The sequence below is a fragment of the Alosa alosa genome, chromosome 9, assembly GCF_017589495.1.
Source record: "Alosa alosa isolate M-15738 ecotype Scorff River chromosome 9, AALO_Geno_1.1, whole genome shotgun sequence".
Lineage (NCBI taxonomy): Eukaryota > Metazoa > Chordata > Actinopteri > Clupeiformes > Clupeidae > Alosa > Alosa alosa.
In genome coordinates this window covers 1,950,795-1,973,592 of record NC_063197.1, presented here as the reverse complement: position 1 = coordinate 1,973,592, position 22,798 = coordinate 1,950,795, and the positions used below count along the sequence as shown (strand labels likewise).

The 22,798-nt window shown below is 42.5% G+C and overlaps 1 protein-coding gene and 2 long non-coding RNA genes across 4 annotated transcripts; 2 read left to right on the top strand and 1 right to left on the bottom strand.

The window, feature by feature from the left end:
* Positions 1 to 241: 241 nt before the first annotated feature.
* On the top strand, positions 242 to 881 carry LOC125301173. The gene is made up of 3 exons (XR_007194682.1): positions 242 to 332; positions 538 to 648; positions 775 to 881. It is a non-coding gene; the product is annotated as an uncharacterized LOC125301173 (long non-coding RNA).
* A 2,706-nt stretch (positions 882 to 3,587) lies between these two features.
* Positions 3,588 to 4,178, top strand: LOC125301055. The gene is made up of 2 exons (XR_007194662.1): positions 3,588 to 3,705; positions 4,075 to 4,178. It is a non-coding gene; the product is annotated as an uncharacterized LOC125301055 (long non-coding RNA).
* A 9,006-nt stretch (positions 4,179 to 13,184) lies between these two features.
* LOC125300046 lies at positions 13,185 to 22,597 on the bottom strand. Of its 2 annotated transcripts, XM_048251525.1 has the most exons (10): positions 22,274 to 22,597; positions 20,324 to 21,779; positions 19,592 to 19,729; positions 15,846 to 15,958; positions 15,568 to 15,738; positions 15,127 to 15,446; positions 14,727 to 15,032; positions 14,400 to 14,574; positions 13,896 to 14,110; positions 13,185 to 13,587 (listed from the first exon to the last, which is right to left on the bottom strand). In XM_048251525.1, the coding sequence occupies exons 3-7, from the start codon at positions 19,701 to 19,703 to the stop codon at positions 14,834 to 14,836; spliced, it is 915 nt and encodes a 304-aa protein (XP_048107482.1). In that variant the 5' UTR covers positions 19,704 to 19,729; positions 20,324 to 21,779; positions 22,274 to 22,597; the 3' UTR covers positions 13,185 to 13,587; positions 13,896 to 14,110; positions 14,400 to 14,574; positions 14,727 to 14,833. The 2 variants fall into 2 exon arrangements, with proteins under 2 accessions (XP_048107482.1, XP_048107480.1); XM_048251523.1 differs by lacking the exons at positions 20,324 to 21,779; positions 22,274 to 22,597 and having other exon boundaries at positions 19,592 to 20,125.
* Positions 22,598 to 22,798: the final 201 nt, after the last annotated feature.

Sequence of the window (22,798 nt, the reverse complement as noted above, 5' to 3'; positions counted from 1 at the left end):
TGCCTTGTCCTAGTAGTGAAGCTTTGGAGGCACCAATTGTGAGCTTTCTTGCTATGCCACTTTTCTTCTGTTATGGGACTGTATGGTAGCCCATAGCACTGTGTAGTGCTTGTAGTTATGTTCCACCTTTTGACAAGCTTAATCATGTATGCACAACCATTTCACTTTACAGGTAAAACATCTCATGAGTTTGGGTGGGACAACAACAAAAGATATAATCTACAGGATCATCATTGAAACAATCAGCAATGATTTAGCGAAAAAGTTTAACTGGATGGGCAGGGGGCAGAAAAGTCCTTTTTCTGTGTTGCACCTGGCAAAAGTCATCATAGGTAGGCCTACAGCTCTTTTACAGTTTCATTCAATGTTTATTCTACACACATTCTGATTGGTAGCCTGCTGTACACATCCAGTATATTATCTACCCTACACAACAAAACTTCACGTCATGTTCTAAATCAGTGGTTTTTAAACTGATTTTAAGAGTAAAATATTATCCTTCACTCTCCATTCAATTCCCCCAAATTCCCCACGCAGATGCTGCCAAAAAACAAGGGGCCACCTTAATGGAGGCAGAAGAAAAGATAAAAACATGGCTAAAATACAGCGGTGACCGAAATGGAGGAAGAAAAAGGAGATCAGAAAAGGGTACAGATTTCAACAACCAATCAAAAAATATTTGTAATTGCCTGTATGTCTGTATTGCTGACTTTTATTTATCATCACAGTTGTGAAATAGTAAGTAGTTAACTTGAATTTCTTTCCTCAATTTAGAGAGGCAGACACATTCCCCATCACATCCTCCAACCTCCGTGACGAATGGTGCCGGGACACTGTAGTAGTATGCAAACACTGCTCACCACTGGCAGAGTTTATGATCATAAAGTGCCGTCCTTTTTACCTGCCAAGGGAAATTACTGCGATTCTGCTAGTCGCAGTATACATCCCGCCTACCAACAACAACAGCGATAAGAACGCGGCTCTTAGTGAACTGTACCAGGCTGTCAGTGAACAACAGACGGCACACCCAGACGGTTTCACCATCTTCACTGGAGATTTTAACCATGCTGATCTCAAAACTGTACTTCCAAAGCTACACCAGCATGTTGATTTTCCAACAAGAGGAGAGACATACAAAGCCACCCCCCTCCCCCACATTGGACTTTCAGACCATATCACTGTTATGCTAATGCCCGCATACAGACAAAGGGTAAAAGCGAACAAACCGGTTCGTAAGCAGGTAAAAGTGTGGCCTGAGGGAGCCTCCGATGCTCTTCAAGACTGCTTTGACACAACAGACTGGGAAATGTTTAAGCAGGCAGCCACTTACAACAACCGGACAGACATAGAGGAGTATACAGACACTGTAACCTCTCACATCACCAAGTGCATCGATGATGTGACCCACACAAAAGACATCATCACTCGGGCTAACTGGAAGCCATGGCTGACAGGGGATGTCCTCAGGCTGCTGAGGGCCAGAGACAAAGCCTACAGAGCTGGGGATGAAGCTGGCATGAAAACAGCGAGAGCCAACCTGTCCCGTGGCATCAAGGAAGCAAAAAAGGAATACACTCACAAGATAACCACCCACTTCAAAGACAGCAGGAACGCACAAAGCCTATGGCAGGGCATTCAGGCCCTCACGGACTACAAGCCCAGCCCACAGAGCTGTGAGAGCAACATCCCTCTGCTCAACAACCTGAACCGCTTCTTTGCTCGCTTTGAAGCACAAAACAGCACCTGCCCACAGAAGACCCATCCCCCTCTACATGAGCAGCCCCTGTGCCTCTCTGCCGACAGCGTGAAGAGGACACTTGCTGCTATCAACACCCGTAAGGCAACAGGTCCAGACAACATCCCAGGTCGTGCGCTGAAGGACTGCGCAGGGGAGCTTAAGGATGTCTTCACAGACATCTTTAACACTTCCCTGAAGCAAGCCATCGTCCCATCATGTTTCAAAGCTGCCACCATCATACCTGTGCCGAAGAAAACTGCTCCATCCTGCTTCAATGACTACCGCCCTGTGGCACTGACACCCATCATCATGAAGTGCTTTGAGCGGCTTGTCATGTCACATATCAAAGCCATTCTCCCCCCCCACCCTGGACCCCTTCCAGTTTGCATACCGAGCCAAGCGGTCTACAGAGGATGCAATCTGCTCTGCCCTCCACCCAGCCCTCAAAAAAAAAAAAAAAAGAGACTCATATGTGAGATTGCTGTTTATAGACTTCAGTTCTGCATTCAACACCATAATACCACAACAACTCATCTGCAAACTTGACAAACTGGGACTCAGTACCTACCTCTGCAACTGGCTACTGGACTTCCTCTGTCAGAGGCCCCAAGTAGTAATGCGATGTTGGCAACAATACCTCAAGCAGCATCACACTGAGCACAGGGGGGCCCCAAGGCTGCGTGCTCAGTCCGCTGCTCTTCACCCTGCTGACGATGACTGCACTGCAACCTACAGCAACAATCACATAGTGAAATTTGCTGACGACACAACTCTGGTGGGTCTCATCACCAAGGGCGGCGAGACTCAATACAGGTTGGAGGTCGACCATCTGACCCGTGGTGCAGGGACAACAACCTCCTGCTGAGCGTCAGCAAGACCAAAGAGATTGTTGTTGACTTCGGAGAGGTCACACCCAACACCTGCCACTGACCATCGACGGTGCTGTGGTGGAGAGAGCGAGCAGCACCAAATTCCTGGGGGTGCACATCAGTGAAGACCTCTCCTGGACCACCAACACTGCATCACTGGCGAAGAGAGCAGCGCCGCCTGTACTTCCCTCTGGAAACTCAGGCGAGCAAGTGCTCCACCAGCCATCATGACCACATTCTACCGAGGCACCATTGAGAGCATCCTCTCCAGCTGTATCGCTGTGTGGGGCGGAAGCTGCACTGAATACAACAGGAAAGCCCTGCAGCGCATAGTGAACACAGCTGGAAGGATTATTGGTGCTTCACTCCCCTCCCTGAAGGACATTTACACCACCCACCTCACCCGCCAAGGCTTACCAAAATTGTGAGTGATGCAAGTCACCCGCTCACAATCTGTTTGATCTACTGCCCTCTGGGAAGAGGTACAGAAGCCTGCGTTCCCGCACTACCAGACTCACCAACAGCTTCATACACCAAGCTGTAAGGATGCTGAACTCTCTCCCTCCTCTCCCCCCTCCACCCTCAGCTACATAACATCCTGGACATTGAACCCACAAATGGCCGCCTGCACTACTCCACTTGCACACTTGAACACTTGCACACTTGTACACTTTACAACTTGGTGTTGTTGTCCTGAAAACACAACACTTCTGCTGCTCTTACATAACTTGCACCACTATGCCACTTTCTTTATTACTTAGGTCAAACAGAACTACCCAAGCCTTTTATTGGCCTGACTTTGCACTAGTATTTTATTGACTGTCTATGCACAATTTCAACCAAATTTTGCTGCTCTTATTTTTTCATTATTATATGTGCCCTCTTATTTACTTATTTACTTACTTTTTGTTTTACTTGAATGTTATGTTTGTCTGTGGACTTAAATTGGTAAAATATGTCTTGTCTTCACCGTGGGATAGTGAGAAACGTAATTTCGATCTCTTTGTATGTCTGGAATATGTGAAGAAATTGACAATAAAGCTGACTTGATCTGACATCAGCAGTGAATCCGAGGAAGTGTCTGAAATATCTGACATTGTAAGTTTTTTAGTCATTAGTGCATAGTCCTAAATTGTTTTACCTTTTTGTCTCATCTTTTTATCTAATGCTCGAAATGAATAACTATTCGACAAGTGTGGAAATAAGTGACCTGAAGGCATTAACATCATTTGTACATAATTAAGAGAATGTTATGAAATAGGCCTCCATAGATTGTACATTGGCACCAGTTAATAAAATGATTGCTTGATTACACTTGGAAGACAACATTATTAATATTACACATTTCGTAATCTCTTGTTAGACAAATTATCTGTATAATCTTCCTAATGCAGTGAAGTCTTATTTGAGCAAGCAAAACAAAATAATTTCTAAAAGTAACTAAAAGTAATTTCTGTTATTTTATAGGAGCAGAACTGATTGATGACCCATCAACCCTTGAGGATCTCATCACATAAATGTTTATTATTAAATCAATATGTATTATTAAATGTATTTATTTTAACCCTTAATCTCGTGTTGGTATTATATCACTATTAAGATTACAAGTTCAGGGCAGATTGGTAAAATCATTGTGATCAAGTAAGTAATTTCTAAATTACTGTAATAACCATAAAGGTAGCCAAAATATCAAGATGAGTGTTCTGCTGAAATAAGCAGTCATCTTAAGGTTAGAACGTTGACATAGTGTTGTTAAGGTGTAATTTTTGGGGGTAGGTATGCTATTTAAGTTGGCATATGGTTGAGTTGGGGTTGGCAAAAAGGTCGGCAGTCGGTCTATGAAATGGTTGGCCCAACGTTAGAAAGGTAGGTTTGGGTTGGCATAGCGTTGGTAAGGTGTATTTTGGGTTGGCTGGGTAGGCTTTTTAAGTTGGCATATGGTTGGGTTAGGGTTGGCCAAAGGTCTGCTGATGGTCTAATTAAATGGTTGGGCCAACGTTGGGCCACCGGACAAAATGACGTTGGGCCACCGTCAGCAGCCAACGTTGGGCCAACACAACCACTGACCAACGTCAGAATGCTACCTGGGACCCCTCCCCGTAAGCTACAGTGGAAGGCATTCAAGAGTATAGGAGAGCTGGGACGATTGAAACACGGGACAAATGAAACATTCCAGTTTTCTCCGAGTGTAGGCTAATGATGATAGACAAACGTCCTTCGGTCAAAAGAGCATGTTAACATCCTTCTATCAGCCAAATATCTTCCTACTATGTCATTGTATCACAGAGTTGCGATAAACGAGTTTTGATGCGCAAAAGTAAACTTCATTAGAGGTTATTTTTTGATTGTTAGCCTAATGACTATTTTTTATTTAAAGGTTTGACTTCATGCTTATTCAGTAGACCATTTAGTTCTCCACAATCCCAGACTTTCATATCGCATGCTTGTTTAACATGGAAAGCAAAACAAGCTAGGCCTAGTGATGTCTGTGTCGGGATTGAAACAAGCTTCAATCGTACCGACCAGGCTGTAACTCCATGTATTTTAATTAAATGCACACATATCTGTGTGAGGTGAGACATGGAAAAACAGTTTTAGGAAGATGAAAATGCATTAGGGCCCACCAGGTAGTTGGTCGAGTTTTCCCATGTTATCAATATCCATGGAGACTGACGGGACTGACGGTGGGTCGTTAAGCCTATAGGCCTTATTTGGATGTGCCGTGGCCTAACCCACGTAAAAACCTAGTGAAACGACATTTCCAACAATATAAACATGATATAAATAGGAAAGCTTACCGTTCTAGCTATAAACATCGCAGAATCATCCACAGGGCATTTCAAAAACCGCTTCAGGCTACACGCTTCACGATGGCAATGAGTTAGACATGCACGAAGAGCCTAGCCCTGCAACAATCTATCTAAAATAACCCCTATTGGCAGTAGGCCTACCATTCATGATATGTAGTAAAATTTTGAAGTTGTGGGACGTTTTATGTTATTGTAGTCTTAGGCATATGTTCATTCGTCCCCTTATTCAACTGTCCCGAGGAGGGAGGAATGAAACACGTCCCACTTTTGCTGTAATATTTCCTGAACGGTTTTGTTCAAAGCTGGAAATGCATTTATATTTGACAGAGGACAGATAGGTTATAGTGACCAAATATTAGCTTTCAGTGTGGTACGATCGGTTTGTAGGCTAAATTACGTTTAGACCTAATTAAAAAGTGTTTCAACTGCTCCCCTGCCTATCAATATGCTGTGGCTGGATGGGTCAAAAACGTGAAAGTGCGGCAACTGGCCACCAAGGATTTATATTTAATCATGGGAAATGTACAAGGTACAAGGTACAAGGAAGTTTATTGTCACATGCATATAGTTACTGGAAGTAAGAAATGCAGTGAAATTATGTCTGGTGTCAGCCTATTTGTGCATTAATGGGGGTAAAAAAGTGCAGTAGAAGAGGGGTTTAGTAGATTAAGTGGCAAGGGATAAAAAAAAAGGTGGGGGAGGATTGGGATTGGGTGGGGGGCACCAACAAGGAGCACCCAAGAGCAACAGGGGCAAGGAAAAACTCCCTTACCAAGGAAGAAACCTTGGGCAGATCCACGGCTCAAGGGGCTAACCCAACTGCCAGGGGGCTTGGTGTGTGTGTTGGGGGATGACAGGGGAGATGGGATAGTGTGCTGTGTATGTGGGGGAGAGGGCAGTGTGCAATATGTGTGTTGGAGAAAGCTTCCTCATGAGACAATGTGCTGTGTATTGGGGCAGTGTGCTGTAAGTATGTTGGGGATGTGTGTTGGAGAAGCTTCCTGATGAAATAATGTGCTGTGTATGTAGGGGGCAGGGACTTACTATTGCAAGCAGAGTACTGTATGTAATGTATGTGAGTGATGACAGTGAAGATGTGTGTGTGGGCGGGAGGGATTGGAGCAGTGACTGTGTGTGTGTGTGTGTGTAGTGTGTAGGTGGGTAGGTGGGGGCAGTGTGCTGTAAGTATGTAGAGGATGTGTGTTGGAGAAGATCCTGAAGACAATGTGCTGTGTATGTGGGGGGCAGTGTGCAGCAAGTATGTAGAGGCTTACTGTAGCAAGCAGTGTGCTGTATGTATGTGAAGTGATGACAGTGATGATGTAAGTGTGTGTGTGTTGGGGGTCAGGGACTTACTATTGCAAGCAGAGTACTGTATGTAATGTATGTGAGTGATGACAGTGAAGATGTGTGTGTGGGGAGTGGAGCAGTGACTGTGTGTGTATGTGTGTGATATGTGTGTGTGTGTGTGGGTAGGTGGGGCAGTGTGCTGTAAGTATGTAGAGGATGTGTGTTGGAGAAGATCCCGAACATCAGACAATGTGCTGTGTATGTGGGGGGCAGTGTGCAGCAAGTATGTAGAGGGAGTGCTGTATGTATGTGAAGTGATGACAGTGATGATGTAAGTGTGTGTGTTGGGGATGGGGGTGGGGTGGGGTGGGGGGTGGGGGGCAGAAAGGCTAGGCAATCAAGGACATGGGTAGATGGAGGAGAAATCAAAAATAATAAATAAAAAGTGTGCAAAAAAGTTGGAGAAAGTCAGATATGTGTGTGTGTGTGTGTGTTTTGGCGTGTGATGAAATAAGAAAATAAATAAAAGGTCTGTAGCATAGGGAGAGGGATGTAAAAGTGCTAAAAGTCTTGTAGGTGTGTGTGTGTGTGTGTGGGGGGGGGGGGGGGGGTCATGAGTGCTGAGGAGTGAATGAGTGCAAAGTCAGTATAGTGTGAGTATGTAAGTATTATGTAAAAACAATTCAAATGTATGATTTTGGTGGTAGTTACTCTTACTACATGTAGTGAGTTCTAAGCTAGCAAGCTAGCCTACCACTCATTTTAGTGTCATTTAGCTCACAGCTAGCTGTCATTAATCTGGATAATGTCCTTTAATCCAAGATGTGTTTATACGTATTTTATACACTCCATGGTTTATACTCATTGAAAGAACATGAAGGGAAGGGAAACGAGGCGATTGTGACTTTATGGGAACAGTTTGTGGTGGGTTATCAGCTGTTAGCTGTCAGACGGTCAGCTGTTGTGTGACCACTGGGCGGCTAAGCTGCCCGAATCGGTCGTAAAGATGGCGGCGTAAAGCTACAGTGACGTCATGAGACACAAACGTGATTGTGACAGGCATGGTTTTGTGGGTAGACCAGAGATTGTCTAATTAAGGGGAGAACTCAAGGGGGCAGGCGAATTCCCGGAAGTAGAAGAATCGACGTAGGCTGGAGGGACCACCTCTCTGCTAACTCCCATAGAAGTCCATTCATTCTAGGATTTTTTTTAAATACCATAACTTCATATAACATATATCCTGTGCCGATATTGTAGCTTCTGTGTAATCCACATAAACACTACATAGGCAAAACAGACTCCACTACCTCGTCTGTAACGTTGGTTACCCGTAAGAAGAATGGTTAGCTTGTTCGGTTGGAGGAAGCTAGCTTTGACGTAATCTCTCTTTTCGCCCCGTGAGGGGAGATAACCGTATTGTTTGGAGAAGAAGCTCAGTCCACCTGTCTATGACGGTAACTCATAAGCAAAACCTAGCATACACGACCGTATGTTAAGGTAAAGCATTACACAGAGGCAACCTAATAATAATTTTAAAAAAAAGTAAACCTAATTTGAAAAAAAACGGCACTAATCATTACAGAGGTTTTCGATGGATTGACCGTAGGTCGGAAAAGTGGAAAGAAGATTAGCTTCAAGGCTATAACTTTTCTGTTTTGTTGACTGTTTTTGAAGATGATCATGTATGGTAGCTTCAACATTAACACGACTAGGTGAGGATGATTTTAATAATAATACATAAATAAATGTTTAACTTTGATGACTTTGAAGGCGAAGGAAGTGTGAGAAGAATTTCTGTGTATCTATCATATGAGTTAAAAGATTCAGTTCGATGGCTAACGTCACGAAGTTAAGTGTGAGTCTGCGCAGTACTGGGGGGACCAAATGAAAAATCGTTCTATTTGACTCAGTGCCCTCCCATTGAAAACGACGGAGTCTGTTCGTCCATTTCTTTTACTGTCTATGGGAGAACTGCCACTCTCGGAAAACTTCCGGTTTCTGAACTGGTTGCAGTTCCTTCTGTGGTTCCACATGAGGGCCGTCCACGAGTGCAGAATGCATGGAGGTCTATGGAGCTGTACCCCTCAAAATCCACTTTTCTCGGGATATAATTTTTTTTTTTCAAGTAATTTGAGTATTGTATTCGAAAGGGGAGGCAAAGAAAATACACTTGGTTGAGTATTATATTTTTAAAGTCACTTAATTGTTCTAAAAAAGCCTTTAAAATGTGTCAATGGCGTCATTCATTAGCACAATGCTAGCGTGTTATGTGCAACAACGATTCAACCTGTAAGAAATCAAAAGGACATAAGTACTTTCGTTCATTTAACTTTTGACCTATAACCCATGTTGAAGTTATACAAACTACAATCAAATCTGAGATTTGTCAACGACAATCAGGTGAAAGAGACAAATTTAGCCGTCTAGCTCCATTGACTCCCATTCATTCTGCACTCATGGCGATCGCCCCCAGTGGAACTCTGGTCGAACTGCATCCAAAATTCTTATACTTAATACGGAGTGGCAAGGCTCTCCGTAGACGGGCTCTGGGTAGACGTTGTTTATGGACTGTAGGCTTATGGCATGCAAACAGGGTCAAAACGTCTAATAACGAAACGCCTGCAGGTGTAAAAACATTACGTCTCCACACGCAAACATTTTACGTGTACAGATGTAATATTTTTACGTGTGCTAACCAGACGTAAATATTTGCCGTGTAACCAGAGGTATTGAAACACGTGTTTCAATCGTCCCGACACAGACATATGTCACTACAGCTTGATTTGCTTTCCATGTAAACAAGCATGCGATATGAAAGTCTGGGATTGTGGAGAACACTAAATGGTCTACTGAATAAGCATTAAGTCAAACCTTTAAATGAAAAACACTCATTGATAATCGAAAAAATGTAACCGCTAATGAAGTTTACTTTTGCGCATCAAAACTCGTTTATCGCCAGTAACTCCGTGATAAAATGACATAGCAGGAAGATATTTGGCTGATAGAAGGAGGTTAACATGCTCTATGTTTTGACCGAACGACGTCTGTCTATCATCATCACACTCGGAGAAAACTGGATTGTTTCATTCGTCCCGTGTTTCAATCGTCCCGGCTCTCCCCTATAGGCTATTTTTGACGTATACAGATGTAAAATTTTTACGTGTAGATACTAACCTTAGGCCTAATGTGAGTGTAACGTGAGTCTCAGTGAGTCTCGGTCTTGAGTTCAAAAGCGACTACAGTAAATTGTAATAAAAAAACTGATATCTTGAGCTCTCATCGGCTTTCGTTTACACTGCAGCGTTTCTCAACCCACTACTGAGTCGCGGAGACATGTCAGGTGGGGCGCGAACTGACGTGAAAAACAGGAGTTTTTTTTTTCATTTATGTTTTTATTTGTAGCCTAGGCCCAGGTAGCACCCGATGCGCAATGGACGCACTGTGTTATCCATAGGGAAGCACTCGTGTCAAGGCAGCTTAGTTAGTCCCGACCTACATGAGATTTTGAACGTTGTTGTGAGAGTGATGAATTTCATCAAAACCCGGCCCTTAAAAGCGCGTCTATTCTCCGCGACTTTGCTAAGAGATGGTAGCTGACCAAAAGGCTGTACTGTTTCACAGCGAGGCAAGGTGGCTTTCCCGAGGTAAAGTGCTGTCGCGCGTGTATGAGCTCCGAGTCGCCTCTTCTTGGAGCAAGAGGGCATGTTTGAATCTGCAAGCACGTTCACTAATGAACATTTCTTGACGAAGCTGGCCTATCTTAGCGATATATTTGATATAGCGATACATTTGAGTTAAATGTCCAGTTACAAGGCAAAGACAAGCACCTCACCTAGCAAATAAGGTTACTGCATTCACCAAAAACAGTATTATGCCTTTGAGATTTCTGAGCGAAATCGGGATTCGGGTAACCTGACAATAGCCAGATGAATGTGAGGGGCAGCCTTGGCCCACTGGTTAGCACTCTGGACTTGTAACCGGAGGGTTGCCGGTTCAAGCCCCGACCAGTGGGCTGCGGCTGAAGTGCCCTTGAGCAAGGCACCTATCCCCTCACTGCTCCCCGAGCGCCGCCATTGTAGCAGGCAGCTCACTGCGCCGGGATTAGTGTGTGCTTCACCTCACTGTGTGTTCACTGTGTGCTGTTTGTGTTTCACTAATTCACTGATTGGGTTAAATGCAGAGACCAAATTTCCCTCACGGGATCAAAAAAGTATATATACTTAATACTTAATGTCGTTCCGCTTAGCTCCGCCTACCTTCACTCACATCCATCTGGGACCTCTTCCATTGAGAGTGATTTCTGCAACCGACTTTATGGTTCAGCCAATCAGGACGCAGGGCGGGAGTTTCATAGATGTGATATAGCGTAGAAGCGACTGTGAGACTGTTATCAGCGTCACGGGTTGGCTTCGATGTGAGTGGTTGAAGTAGCACGTCAATAGATGACGGACAAGTGGCTTATTCAATCATATGCAAGCATTTTTTGATTAGGCCCAGCCTTCTGAAACAACACTTCAATGGATCGGTTCCAGATGGATGAGTGGAGCTAGGCGGAGCGAAATTCATCTGGCTATTGTCAGGTTAGGATTCGGGAGCCACTCTTGTGATCCCATGTGTTAAACAGTAGGCCTACATCACATCCCTGCAAAGTTTATTTCAAAAATATTTCCCAACCAGCAGTGCTCAGTATGACTGGATTATGGATCCATTTAATGCAGCATGTTGGTATTTCATTGAATATATCGTACAATGCTGTAAAATATTGGCCTATGCTTCCTAATATGTTGCTGGAAAACAGTGTGCTATTATGTATTTATTTATTTATTATTATATCTGCAGCACCAGCTGATTTTAACTCTGTTGAAGAGGATATATTTAGAACTTGTCATTATTTCAATAAATTTGACAATTTTTAGCTTGACCCACTTTTTTAGAGCGATGAGGGACAGGTGGGGCTCGAGAATGCCCCCTTGATCAAAGTGGGGAATGAAAGAAAACGTTTGAGAATCACTGCTCTAAGGAGTGACTCAGAAAGTCACGCAGACAACTGTCTCACTCTCAAGACACTAACTTATAGCTGTCTCACTCCCATCGTTGAGTTGGGTCGCGATAGTCTGTCATTTTTAAAAAGTGGGTCCCCAGAAAAAAAGTTTGAGAAACACTGGTTTTACAGGATGTGCATTATATCTTTCTCCAGTGATTAGCAACCTACCACCAGAAACCAAAAATCTTAGCCTAATAGCCTACATGCTCTCTCTACCGTGCGCATGAAGGCTGCATACGCGCGTGTAGATTATGTATGCTTTCCTTTTGCGATCTCGTTTTTGTTTAGGCGCGCCACAGTGGCATTGGTGCCCCCTTCTTTCAATATTCTGCTTTGCGTCTGACTAGGCCTAGCGATTCCTAGCCTATGGGCTGTCCAAACAATCTAAGCATTTACAGCAACTTAATTTAGTCTTCTGTTGAAAAGTGGCGCACGTCGAAAGTGCGCCCAAATTCACCTCTGTTGAACTACGCGCGAAGTATACTCACAGACATCATCATATCACATAAAGCCCTTTCTCAGCCTTTAACACAGTGGTTTCAAACTCAAATTAGCTGGGGGGCACTTCACAAGTTGCTGTTGTAAACGGTTCGCGAGAAAAGTAACTTTAATTTAATTATATCAGGCCGACATACAGTTCTGTACCTATCTCATCATTCATGGTGCACTTCGAATTCCCATCAGATGCCTAAAGCATTGCTCTGTACCGCCGGTAGGCCTACAGCTGACTAAGAGTTTGTCAAAGCCTTATGATCACAAAATTCTAAGCATGCATGTACTGCGTTTAAATTGTTCAATACATGATTTCATAACTAATAGAAAATATCTGTATCCAACACATTCGCCGATTCGCCGTTGAACTTGCAGAGAGGCAAAAGGCGTATTGCCTAGCCAAGCCTATTTAAAAATATTTCATCCCAAATTCTTAACCAAACTGACAACACAGGCTACCGACTAGGCCATTACAGTTTTTTTTCAGTCGCTAACAAGCGTTTGTCTAACCACTTGTCACATTTTCAAAACTCTAAACACAATTAGCACAGCTTCAATCTTGGACATACCATTAACACAAAAACAATATTCCAAACTAGATAGGCTATATAAAAACCTCTGTTTTTGCTTTGCTTCTGCTACCAAGCGGTTTTATCCCATCACCTTGGATACTGTAATATCAGATGTTGATGAAAACATGTGGCCTAACCCTAAGATTGCAGAGATAGGCCTACAGTAATTTTGTGCTTTTTTTTACCCCCCCTTTTTTATCTGGGCTTTTTGCTGTTGTTTTTTTGTTCATATAGCCTATATATATGTATATGAGAGAGAGAGATTGATTTGTTATGACTTTTTATTCAAAATACTTTTTTAGCAAATAATTATTTTTAGCAAATTTGCTAAATTGTTTTTAGCAAATAATAACAAAAACACATGCACAATACAAGACTGTGCAACTCAATGTAACAAGTGTAACAATGCGACTGAATGTAACAAGTGTCAGTCTTCACATTTGCAACAATATGATGCTACAGTGCAATCATTTTAAAAGTACAAAATGCAATAATAATGAAAAAAATAACAAAAAAACCACAACAACTACAATATAAGTGTGATATAAAAACATAAGTGTGATTCACATTTAACTTAAACAAGACCAAAAGTGGGAGCCTGTACAATGCCACAATTCATCCACTTCCATCCAGGTGTTTGCCACGGGTAGCGGCCTCTGGCTGTTGTGGAACTGGAGGGAAGGGGTAGTATCAAATCCCAGAGGTGGGAGGGAGTCTAGTCCGGAAGTGAACACCAGCACCATCTCCAGTGTGACAGGGGCACACAAGCCACCTACAACGTAGCAACACATCGGGGGGAAAATGATGTATTCTTTGTTATGCTATGTGTATAAAGACCAAAAAATTTACAACAGCATGACTTGTATTCTGTTTTCCCAAAAGACAGTTGACATATAAGACATACAAAACATGTAACCACATAGACCACACAAATTCTTACATTAAAGTAAAACTTATCTGTCTGTTCTAATTGAAATACAACTTATATGGTCACCTTAAATACTCAGCACTTGAAAAAATAACCAATAGCCCCAAAAGCCTTTCTGGTATTTTGCGAAATTCCACAGAAATGTCACTTACCTTCCACATTAACCAGCCAGTCCCTCCAGAAGCCCAGTGTTCTGTTTTCCTCCTGCCGCTGATTGCCGCCACGAGGACTTAAAGTTGGCACAAACAGTTCTATTATTTCTGTGGCCTTCAGTGGTCTTGATGAATTTATAAATATTTCCTCCATTTCTGCTGGGTTCCTTCTGATGGCCTCTACCAAACCAAATGTTTGCAGACCTTCAATCATCCTGTAAAACATAAAGATGTTTGGTCATGTGTCTGAATGCTTATTGTTTTGTTCAAATGAATGGCACTTACTACACCAAAATAATACTTACTGGTCAAGAGCAAGTCTTGTCCTACCATCAATGCATGAATAATCATGTTGCAACTAGAGTTATGGTTTTGTTGCTTTGGGAGAGGTGTACTCAGAAGACAGAGGGTTGGTCATGCACTCTAACACATACCCGAGACAGTATTTATTTAACATCAGTCACAGATTTCACACTTTTCTTGACATCATCACATCATTCTCACCTTCTCTAGTCTCTCCCTCAGCTCACTGTTGGCAATATCATCCATGCTTCCCTTTTCCGTCACTATTCCTGCCACCATACTGTTTTTCTTGACAGGAAATGCGGTGCAACACCTCCATGAAGCAGGCTTACTGCCATCATCAGACCGGCCAGCCTATACCGGCCTGTTTGTAGAGCTACAGATACAGTATATTATTATTAGCATTATTATTATAATATTATCTTTGGTGTCAAGCAATCTTGAAGAAGCTGTGAAAGTAGGCCATAATGTTAGAAGTTCACCTACATGACAACTATAATGTAGTTCATTATCTAAAAAAAATCTCACCATGTAAGTCCAAGGACAAATGTTTGTCCTTTTCAGGTCCTTCAAACATTGCACTGTCTCTGATTGCCTTCATGAGGAGTCGACAGAATTCCCTTTTTGGGCCGCCATCATCCACCGCACCTCAGGTCCCAGTCATCAACGAAAATTATATCGACTTTCCTGCAAGGATCGAATAGGGGCCGCTGAAATGCCCTAATGGCACATCCTAGGACATCATCGCGGCAAACGTTGACCAGATTTGCACTTGGAGAGCTGGTGAAATCAATCTTAGATTTCAGATGTTTTAACATAACCCAGGCATCAACCCTAAGGGAGAAATTCCTAGTGTTAATCCTTTAACAGTAACAGTGATTCTTAATGCAAACTGTCATAAATATTATGGCGGGCTTTGAGTACTTACTCATTCGACGTGACATCCACCACATGGTCTTCAAACATGTCACTCAATTGGGGTGAGATTGGGGAAATGTTGTGAGTAGGGTGTTTTGGAGAAGTCATACGGCGGGGGGAGGTTAGAGAGTCCGCATACAAGGAAGGAAAGGTGCTATGAGGAGGGGAGGTCAGAGTGTCCATATCCATGGAAGGAAAGGGGCTATGAGGAGGGGAGGTCAGAGTGTCCGTATCCAAGGAAGGAAAGGGGCTATGAGGAGGGGATGACTCCATTTGAGGAGGAGAAGTAGGCCTACTTCGAATAGGGGATCTCTGGGACTCCAGTACTTCCTAAAATAAGTTAAAGGGTTGAAGTTAGCACCCAAAATATTTTGAACATGTTTTCCAATTACATTACTTCTGATTCCATAACAATAAATTACATCTGTATATGCAACAACAAAAGAGCTACCTCTACTTCGTGTCCTGCCATCCACAGCACATACATTGTGCAAGACTCATGGATTCCATTGTCCGCAAGAGTCCCAGTTGAAGTGCTGAGGATGGGAGTTGGTGACATAGCCAGTTGCAAGGAGAACACCTCACTGGACATGTCATCCATCCCTGCAAAGGCTACTAAGTCCTGGAAGGAATTACATTAAAATGTAAAAATTATGAACTGTACTTCAAAAAGGAAGAAGCATAATCTGAAAATAAACTAATGGCCAAATATTCCAAAACCTGAAATACCTGATGTGTTTCAAATCTTCTCCTTTGCAATCGCCCATCAGAGAATTTCAGTTTAATCAAAATCCCCTCCTCAGGCTCGGGGACAGAAGTCATGTGTTGCCTTCGTTCAACAACTCAATTCAATTCAATTCAAGTGAGCTTTATTAGCATGACAAATATTTTTGCATTGCCAAAGCAGAACATACATTTAGACATACATTTACATAGAGAATGCTTGGAATACAGTACATAGCAAATAGATACACATCCAAGATTAACAAACAAGCTGGTGTGTGTGTGTGCGTGTGTGCATGTGTGCGTGCATGCGTGTGTGTGTGTGTTTGTGTGTGTGTGTGTGTGCGTGGCTACGTGTATGTATGGTGTTTGTCTGTGTAATTATATGGATAGGTGCCATATAAAAGTAATGATTATTTAATTATTTAACCACTGTCCCTTGCCTTATGGCATTCGGTGACGTACTGTATTTGGCAGCAAGATTTGCTGTCTGTCCATGCTGTCCGAGTAAGACTGCCATTTTTTCTTGTTGTTCTAGATTTCTGAACCCTGGGGTTAGGCCTGTAAGCCTGTCAAAGTATGACTTACGTATAGTTGTATATTTCTCACAGTGAAGAAGAAAGTGCACCTCAGTCTCAACCTCACCTGTTATGCAGTGACCACATATTCTTTGCTCTCTTGGCAACCAGGATTTTCTCAGTCTGCCCTTTTCTATGGCCAGACTATGGTCACTGAGTCTGTATTTGGTCAGGATCTGTCTCTGCTTTATATCTCTAACAGTAAAGAGATATTCTTCCAATTGGTATTCAGATTTTATTGACCGGTAACATTCTAACTTGCTTTGGTTTTTTGTCTCCTTTTGCCAATGTTCCAAATATTCTTCTTTAGATTCTTGAATGATCTTATTGGTGTTCAGTTTGAAAGCAGCACTTGTCTGAGAGAAGTTATTAATGTTTGTTAGGGGGAGATTAGTTAGTCTCAGTACAAGCTGACTCAGAGGACTCTTTTCAGGGTTCAGATCTTGAGTTTTTACTGCATTAAAATGCAGTGTGTCAGTGGGACTTGTTTGGAGATGCATCCAGAATTTGAGGGCTCTTTTTTGCATGTTGATGGCCAATGGGAATCTGCCTAGTTCTGCCCTGCATGCATTGTTTGGTGTTTTCTTTTGGATTTTTAAGATCAATCGGCAGAACTCTGCATGTAGGCTTTCTATAGGATGTTTGTCCCATCTAGTGTAGCTATGCTCACTGAGTGGACCCCATACCTCACTTCTGTACAGCGCAATGGGCTGGATTACACAGTCAAATATTTTGCACCAAATCAAGAAAATGATTTATTTTCTGTTCATTGTTTTTTTGTGAGAGTGTTTCTACTTATCTCAGTAAGGAAAATAAATCAAGAGCCTATGTTGAGTACAAATATGTCTTCTGAAGGCTTAAACAGAGCCCAGCCAAAAACTCCAATAAAATTTGTATCAACTTTGAGGGACAGCTATGACCATGCAGGATTATACAGACCAAACGTGACGATTTTGCTACATACTATTCCTATTTATGTACCAGCATGCAAAAATTGAGCCTCCTACATGGTTTAGTTCTTGCGCTGTGGGCTTGTGAACTTTGACAAAAAAAAGAGGCCGAACAAAATCGACACCCCCTCCCCCTGTAAAACTGGCTGTATCTTGGAAAGTATTGATCTTACATAAGAGTAATTTTACAGTGTGTCTCCTAGGTAACATAGGTACACCTGGTAATTTTTTCAGAATTTTTTGAGACCTAAATGCGTGGGCCCTGGTTGAATTGACGTGGAATGACCCTACTGCATCGTGTGTTCTAGGGCGGTGCTGCCTAGATTGAAATGGTATCTGTATTCCTGACATCTGGGCTTCTTTTGGAAAATCATGATATTTGTCTTTTTTAGATTTACTGTCAGGGCCCAGTGCTGACAGTATTTCTCTAGCAGGTCCAGCTGCTGCTGTAGCCCCTGTGCAGTGGGAGACACCAGCACCAGGTCATCCGCATAGAGGAGGAATTTGATTTCTTTCTCATGTAGAGCAAGGCCAGGAGCTGTAGACTGGTCCAACTGCACCGCTAACTCATTGATGTAAATATTGAACAGTGTTGGACTGAGGCTACAGCCCTGCCTTACTCCTCTTTTTTGAGTGAAGGATTCTGTAATTCTGTCGCCAATTTTCACAGTGTTTTTGTTTTCAGAATACATTGTCTTTATTAACTGGTATACTTTACCCCCTACACCACTTTGTAAAAGTTTATAATATAATCCCTCATGCCAAATTGAATCAAATGCTTTTTTGAAATCAACAAAACAAGCAAATATTTTCCTTTTTTTGTTTGGTTTACATGTTTAGTTATTAGGGTGTGTAGGGTGTAAATGTGGTCCGTAGTGCGGTATTTGGGAGAAATCCGATTTGATTTTTGCTCAGGACATTGTGCTCCATAAAGAAGGTTACAATTCGATCATTGAGAATAGTGTTAAACAACTTCCCCAGACTACTGTTCACACAAATGCCTCTGAAATTATTAGTGTCCAATTTATCTCCACTCTTGTATATGGGTGTAATAAACCCTTGGCTCCAGATGTCAGGAAAACAGCCCGAACTTAAGGCGAGGTTGAATAGTTTGAGCATTGCTCTTTGCAGCTCAGGGGTGCTGTTTTTAATAATTTCCCCTCTAATATTATCAGGGCCGCAGGATTTTTTATTTTTCAGCTTTTTCATTTTGGATTCAAGTTCAATTTGAGTAATTGGGAAATCAAGTGGATTTTGGTTGTCCTTGACTGCCTTTTCAAGAGATTGTAATTTTGTCATGATCGTTTTGTAATTAGAATTTAGTTCTTGGGGCGTAATGTCTTTGTATAAATTTTCAAAATGTTTTTTCCAGATTTCTCCATTTTGAATGGGTAGGTTTTGTGGTTTAGATTTATTCAGATTGTTCCACATTTCCCAGAACTGATTGTTCTTAATTGATTCCTCAATTTTATTGAGGGTTTTGTTAGTGTGGTTAATTTTTTTCTGTCTTAGCAGCCATTTGTAGTGCTTCAGTGTTCCATGGTAGTCTTGTCGAATACATGCATGCTCGGGTTGGTGGTGTTTAAGGTTTGATAGATGTCTCAGTTTTTTCCTGAGTTGTTTACATTCATCATCAAACCATTTTTCTTCTCTTTTGTTATTTGTTTTTCTTTTGTGAGATGTTTGCATGCCAGCTACATCTGCTGCTTTTCGAAATATTTTATTTAATTCATCAGAGGCTTTATTAACACCAGCTTTGCTGATTTCAAATGGTTTTGAATTGTAACATTCAATGCATTATTTTAATTCTGGGGAGTTTAAAGCGTTAATAAAATGTCCTGGGCTGTCATGAGTCCATCTATATCTTTTGTTTAGTTTGAATAGTTTACTGGACTCAATTTTTGGCTGCTTTATGATTTTAAGGAAGATGTTAGTCTGGTTATGGTCTGATAGTGGAGTTTTTGCCTAACAGTGAATGCTTTGAAGGAGGTGGGGTCCATGTCAGTGATTGCATAGTCAACTACACTAGCTCCAAGAGCTGAACAATACGTAAACCTCCCTAAAGAGTCCCCTCTGATCCTGCCATTAAGAATGTACAGACCTAAGGCTCGACAGAGGTGCACTAGCTCTTTTCCATTTTTGTTGACAGTATAGTCAAGGCTGTGTCTCATGGGTAAATTTGGTGTGAAGTACAATTGGCTTTGATCAAACACATGGTTGTTACCTTGTGGGTCTACATAGTCTATTTCAGACCCGGTACTGGCATTTAGGTCCCCACACAACAGCACATTCCCCTGGGCCTGGAAATGGCTGATATCTGTGTAAAGGTTGTCCATGTATTCTTCCTCATAGTAGGGGGATTCTATTGGGGGGACATATATGGCACATAAGTATATGTCATTTACAGATATACCCGTGCTACTTTGTAGTTTTAGCCAACAGTGTGATTTGCCTAATTGCACTATAGAAATGTGTTTAGTGAGGTTTTCTTTGTACCACACCAAAATTCCACCAGAACTCCTGCCATGACGTATATTACTGTTTTTTAGGGAGGGAATTACAATTTCATTATATCCCTTGGGACAGTGGGTGGGTGTTTCTGTGCGGCACCATGTTTCAGTAAGAATAAGTATATCAACATTTTCAATACTTTTCAAAAACTCAGGTTGAGTGGTCTTACAACCAAAGGTAGAGGAGTAAAGTCCCTGGATATTCCAAAAACTGATATGAAATGAGCTCATGTTTTTTTAAGAGTGGACCACTTTTGGAACAAAAAATAAAAAGTTATATAGGTTGATTAGTAATTAATTAATTAATTAATCAAATGTTAAATTTACTTTACATTTACAAACAAAGAGTTAGATAGAACATACTGAGTATATTTCCAGCGTGTGTGGGGGTGAGGGGTGGGGTGGGGTGGGGTTGGTTAGGGGTGGGGTGGGAGGGGGGTTGTTACCTGTCACCTGTCACCTAGAAGTCTACTTCATAGCAAGTGCAGTATGTCTTTAATTTCTCTCAGTTCTGTGGGTTTAGGTGCAGTTGTTTGAGCTACAGCAGCTGCATAGCTCTGAGGCCTTTCCTTTTGGGGGGGTCTCCTTGTAGCGAGGGCACTGGGCTTCTTTTGCATGGGAGGTGGGTGTGTGGTTCTCCTCGTTTGGTTCATGGTGGGAGAGTGAGGGGCTGCTGGTCTCTCCTCCCGAATATGTAGGGCATGACGAGTGGGTGGGAATGGTGGTTGATGCTGTGGTGGCGGGACATATAGAGGGGTGTTAAGGTTGCGATCCAGTGCGTAGTCTTTAAGGGATTTTGCAAAGGTTCCTATCCTGTCCTTGTGTAGGTGGATCCCGTCATACATATCCCTCAGGCTGATGGTGGGGTGGTGTGCCATGTGCACATTGGGAAGGGCTGCACATCCTCTGAAGATATCCGCATTGATGCCATTGATAATGTGGGGTGGTGCGTCATATCTGGGTAGAAGTGTTGAGATGACTATGCGTGCATTGGGAAATGTGCTACTGGCCTTCGCTGCTACGTTGCATAGTGCCTCAGCAGTACTGTGTAAGGAGCGCAGGTCGTTGGTGCCAGTGTGGATAATTATCACCTGTGGGTTGCCTAGTCTTTTTCCCCAGCAGTCGTACTGCCTGCTTAGATGTGCTGCAGTGTTTGAGTAGGACCTGGTGATCTGGAAACAACCTCTGAGGGTCCAGAAATTTACGGTTTGAGTCCATCAGTAGGACTACCTGCGGTCGATTATCTGCTGGACTGCTTGGTGAGGGTGATGCATCTGGTGGTGTGTTGTGGGGAGAGGGTGAGGCATTGGACAGTGCAGGTCTGCTTGAGGGTATTGCTGGTTCTTTGATGGGTGTATGTGCATCTGGATGACTATCACGCCGGTCTGTGTGGCTGGGAGTGCATAGGCTTGGTGGTTATCCTGGTGTTCTGTGAGCTGCTGCAGCTGTCTGGTGAAGGAGATTTTTTGGCTTTCTGTTTGTTTTTTTAGGTTGAGTACTTGTTGCCTTAAGTCTTTATTGTCATCTTGTACCTGCTTCAGAGCTGTCCTGAATGCAGAGGTGATTGGACCTCATCTCTGAGATGCTGGACCAGGCTGGTGTTATTAGACTCAAGGAGTTTGGCCTGTGTTTGCTCCTTAAACTCAGTGAAGTCCAGCTCCAACAGAGCCAGGCTCTCTCTCAGGTGCCTGTCATGAGAAGGGGAAGGGGGAGGGGGAGGGGCTGCTGTGGGCAGAGGGGGCTGTGCCTCTGTGCTCTCTCCCTCAGAGTCTGAAGAGTCTACAGCAGCACAGCCTTTCTCCTTAGCCACCTCTGCTTTCAGCTTGGGGAACATTTCCTCAAAGGTTATCAGGCTGGTCTCATTACCTTGTAGTAGTATTGTCCCTTTGGTGTAGTATGTCACTGTAAGCACAGGATTATCTGTGTCTAAACTGGCATACTACATATAGTGATCCTTCCACCACGGCCAATACCTTCCTTCACTGTAAACTTGTGTTTTCTACATATAGTTGATTTCCACTCTGAGATAGAGCTTGTATGAAAGATTAGATTGTTTTTTATTTTCTTGCCTTTGCTATAGGTATAATCACAATAAAGTGTGTCAGGATTTTCTTGAAGTAGTTTTTCCTTGTACTTCTTTTTAGCTTGTGAAGTTTTGCAGCTGGTGGGAAACTCCACCTCTGTGCTCTGCCCCAGCATGGTTGCCATGGTAGCCAAATGTAACAAAATGTTGCAATTCTCAACGCTGCAGCAGAGAAATGTCTGTTGCTAGTTAGCTAGCTAGCTACAGTTATCTGGCTGAAGTTAGTAGACTACTGTAAGTCTTTTTAAAATTATTTTGCTATTTTCTTTTTTTGCCGTGCAGATGTCCGTCGGGCAGAGTTGCCAAGGCCTACCTTGCTGCTGTTCGAAAATGTTGTCGTTTCTGATCGGATTTGATTCTTGTTGAAGGCTGGTTGCTTTCTCTGGGCTTGTTGTCCACTTTTTGAGTAGTCCAGTTAGTCCAAATTAGCAGTTATTCCAGGCTTGTTTATTTTCTGTTCTTCTTCCATATAGTTGGCATATATCCATTGGCAAGATCATCTACTACTGTTTATGTTCAATTATTTTAGGTTATTTTCTAAATTCTGTCCATTTGTAGTCCAAATTTTAAAGGTCCAGTATGTAGGAAATAATGGAAAATAAACTGTAACCATTCCCAAATGATCACCATATGTTGTCAGAGAGTAAGGAAACACGATGAATTGAAGTATTGGCTTATTTGACAACATTACTCTAACCCGTAAAACCCTGTAAAACCCATGAAAAAAATGAGTTACGGGGCGGAATCTCTTGGAATTTTCGTTTATGTTTTGAACGATTAATTCTAGAACAGCGTATTAATAATGGGCTAGCGCGTCCTCCTATTTGGGTTGCCAAAT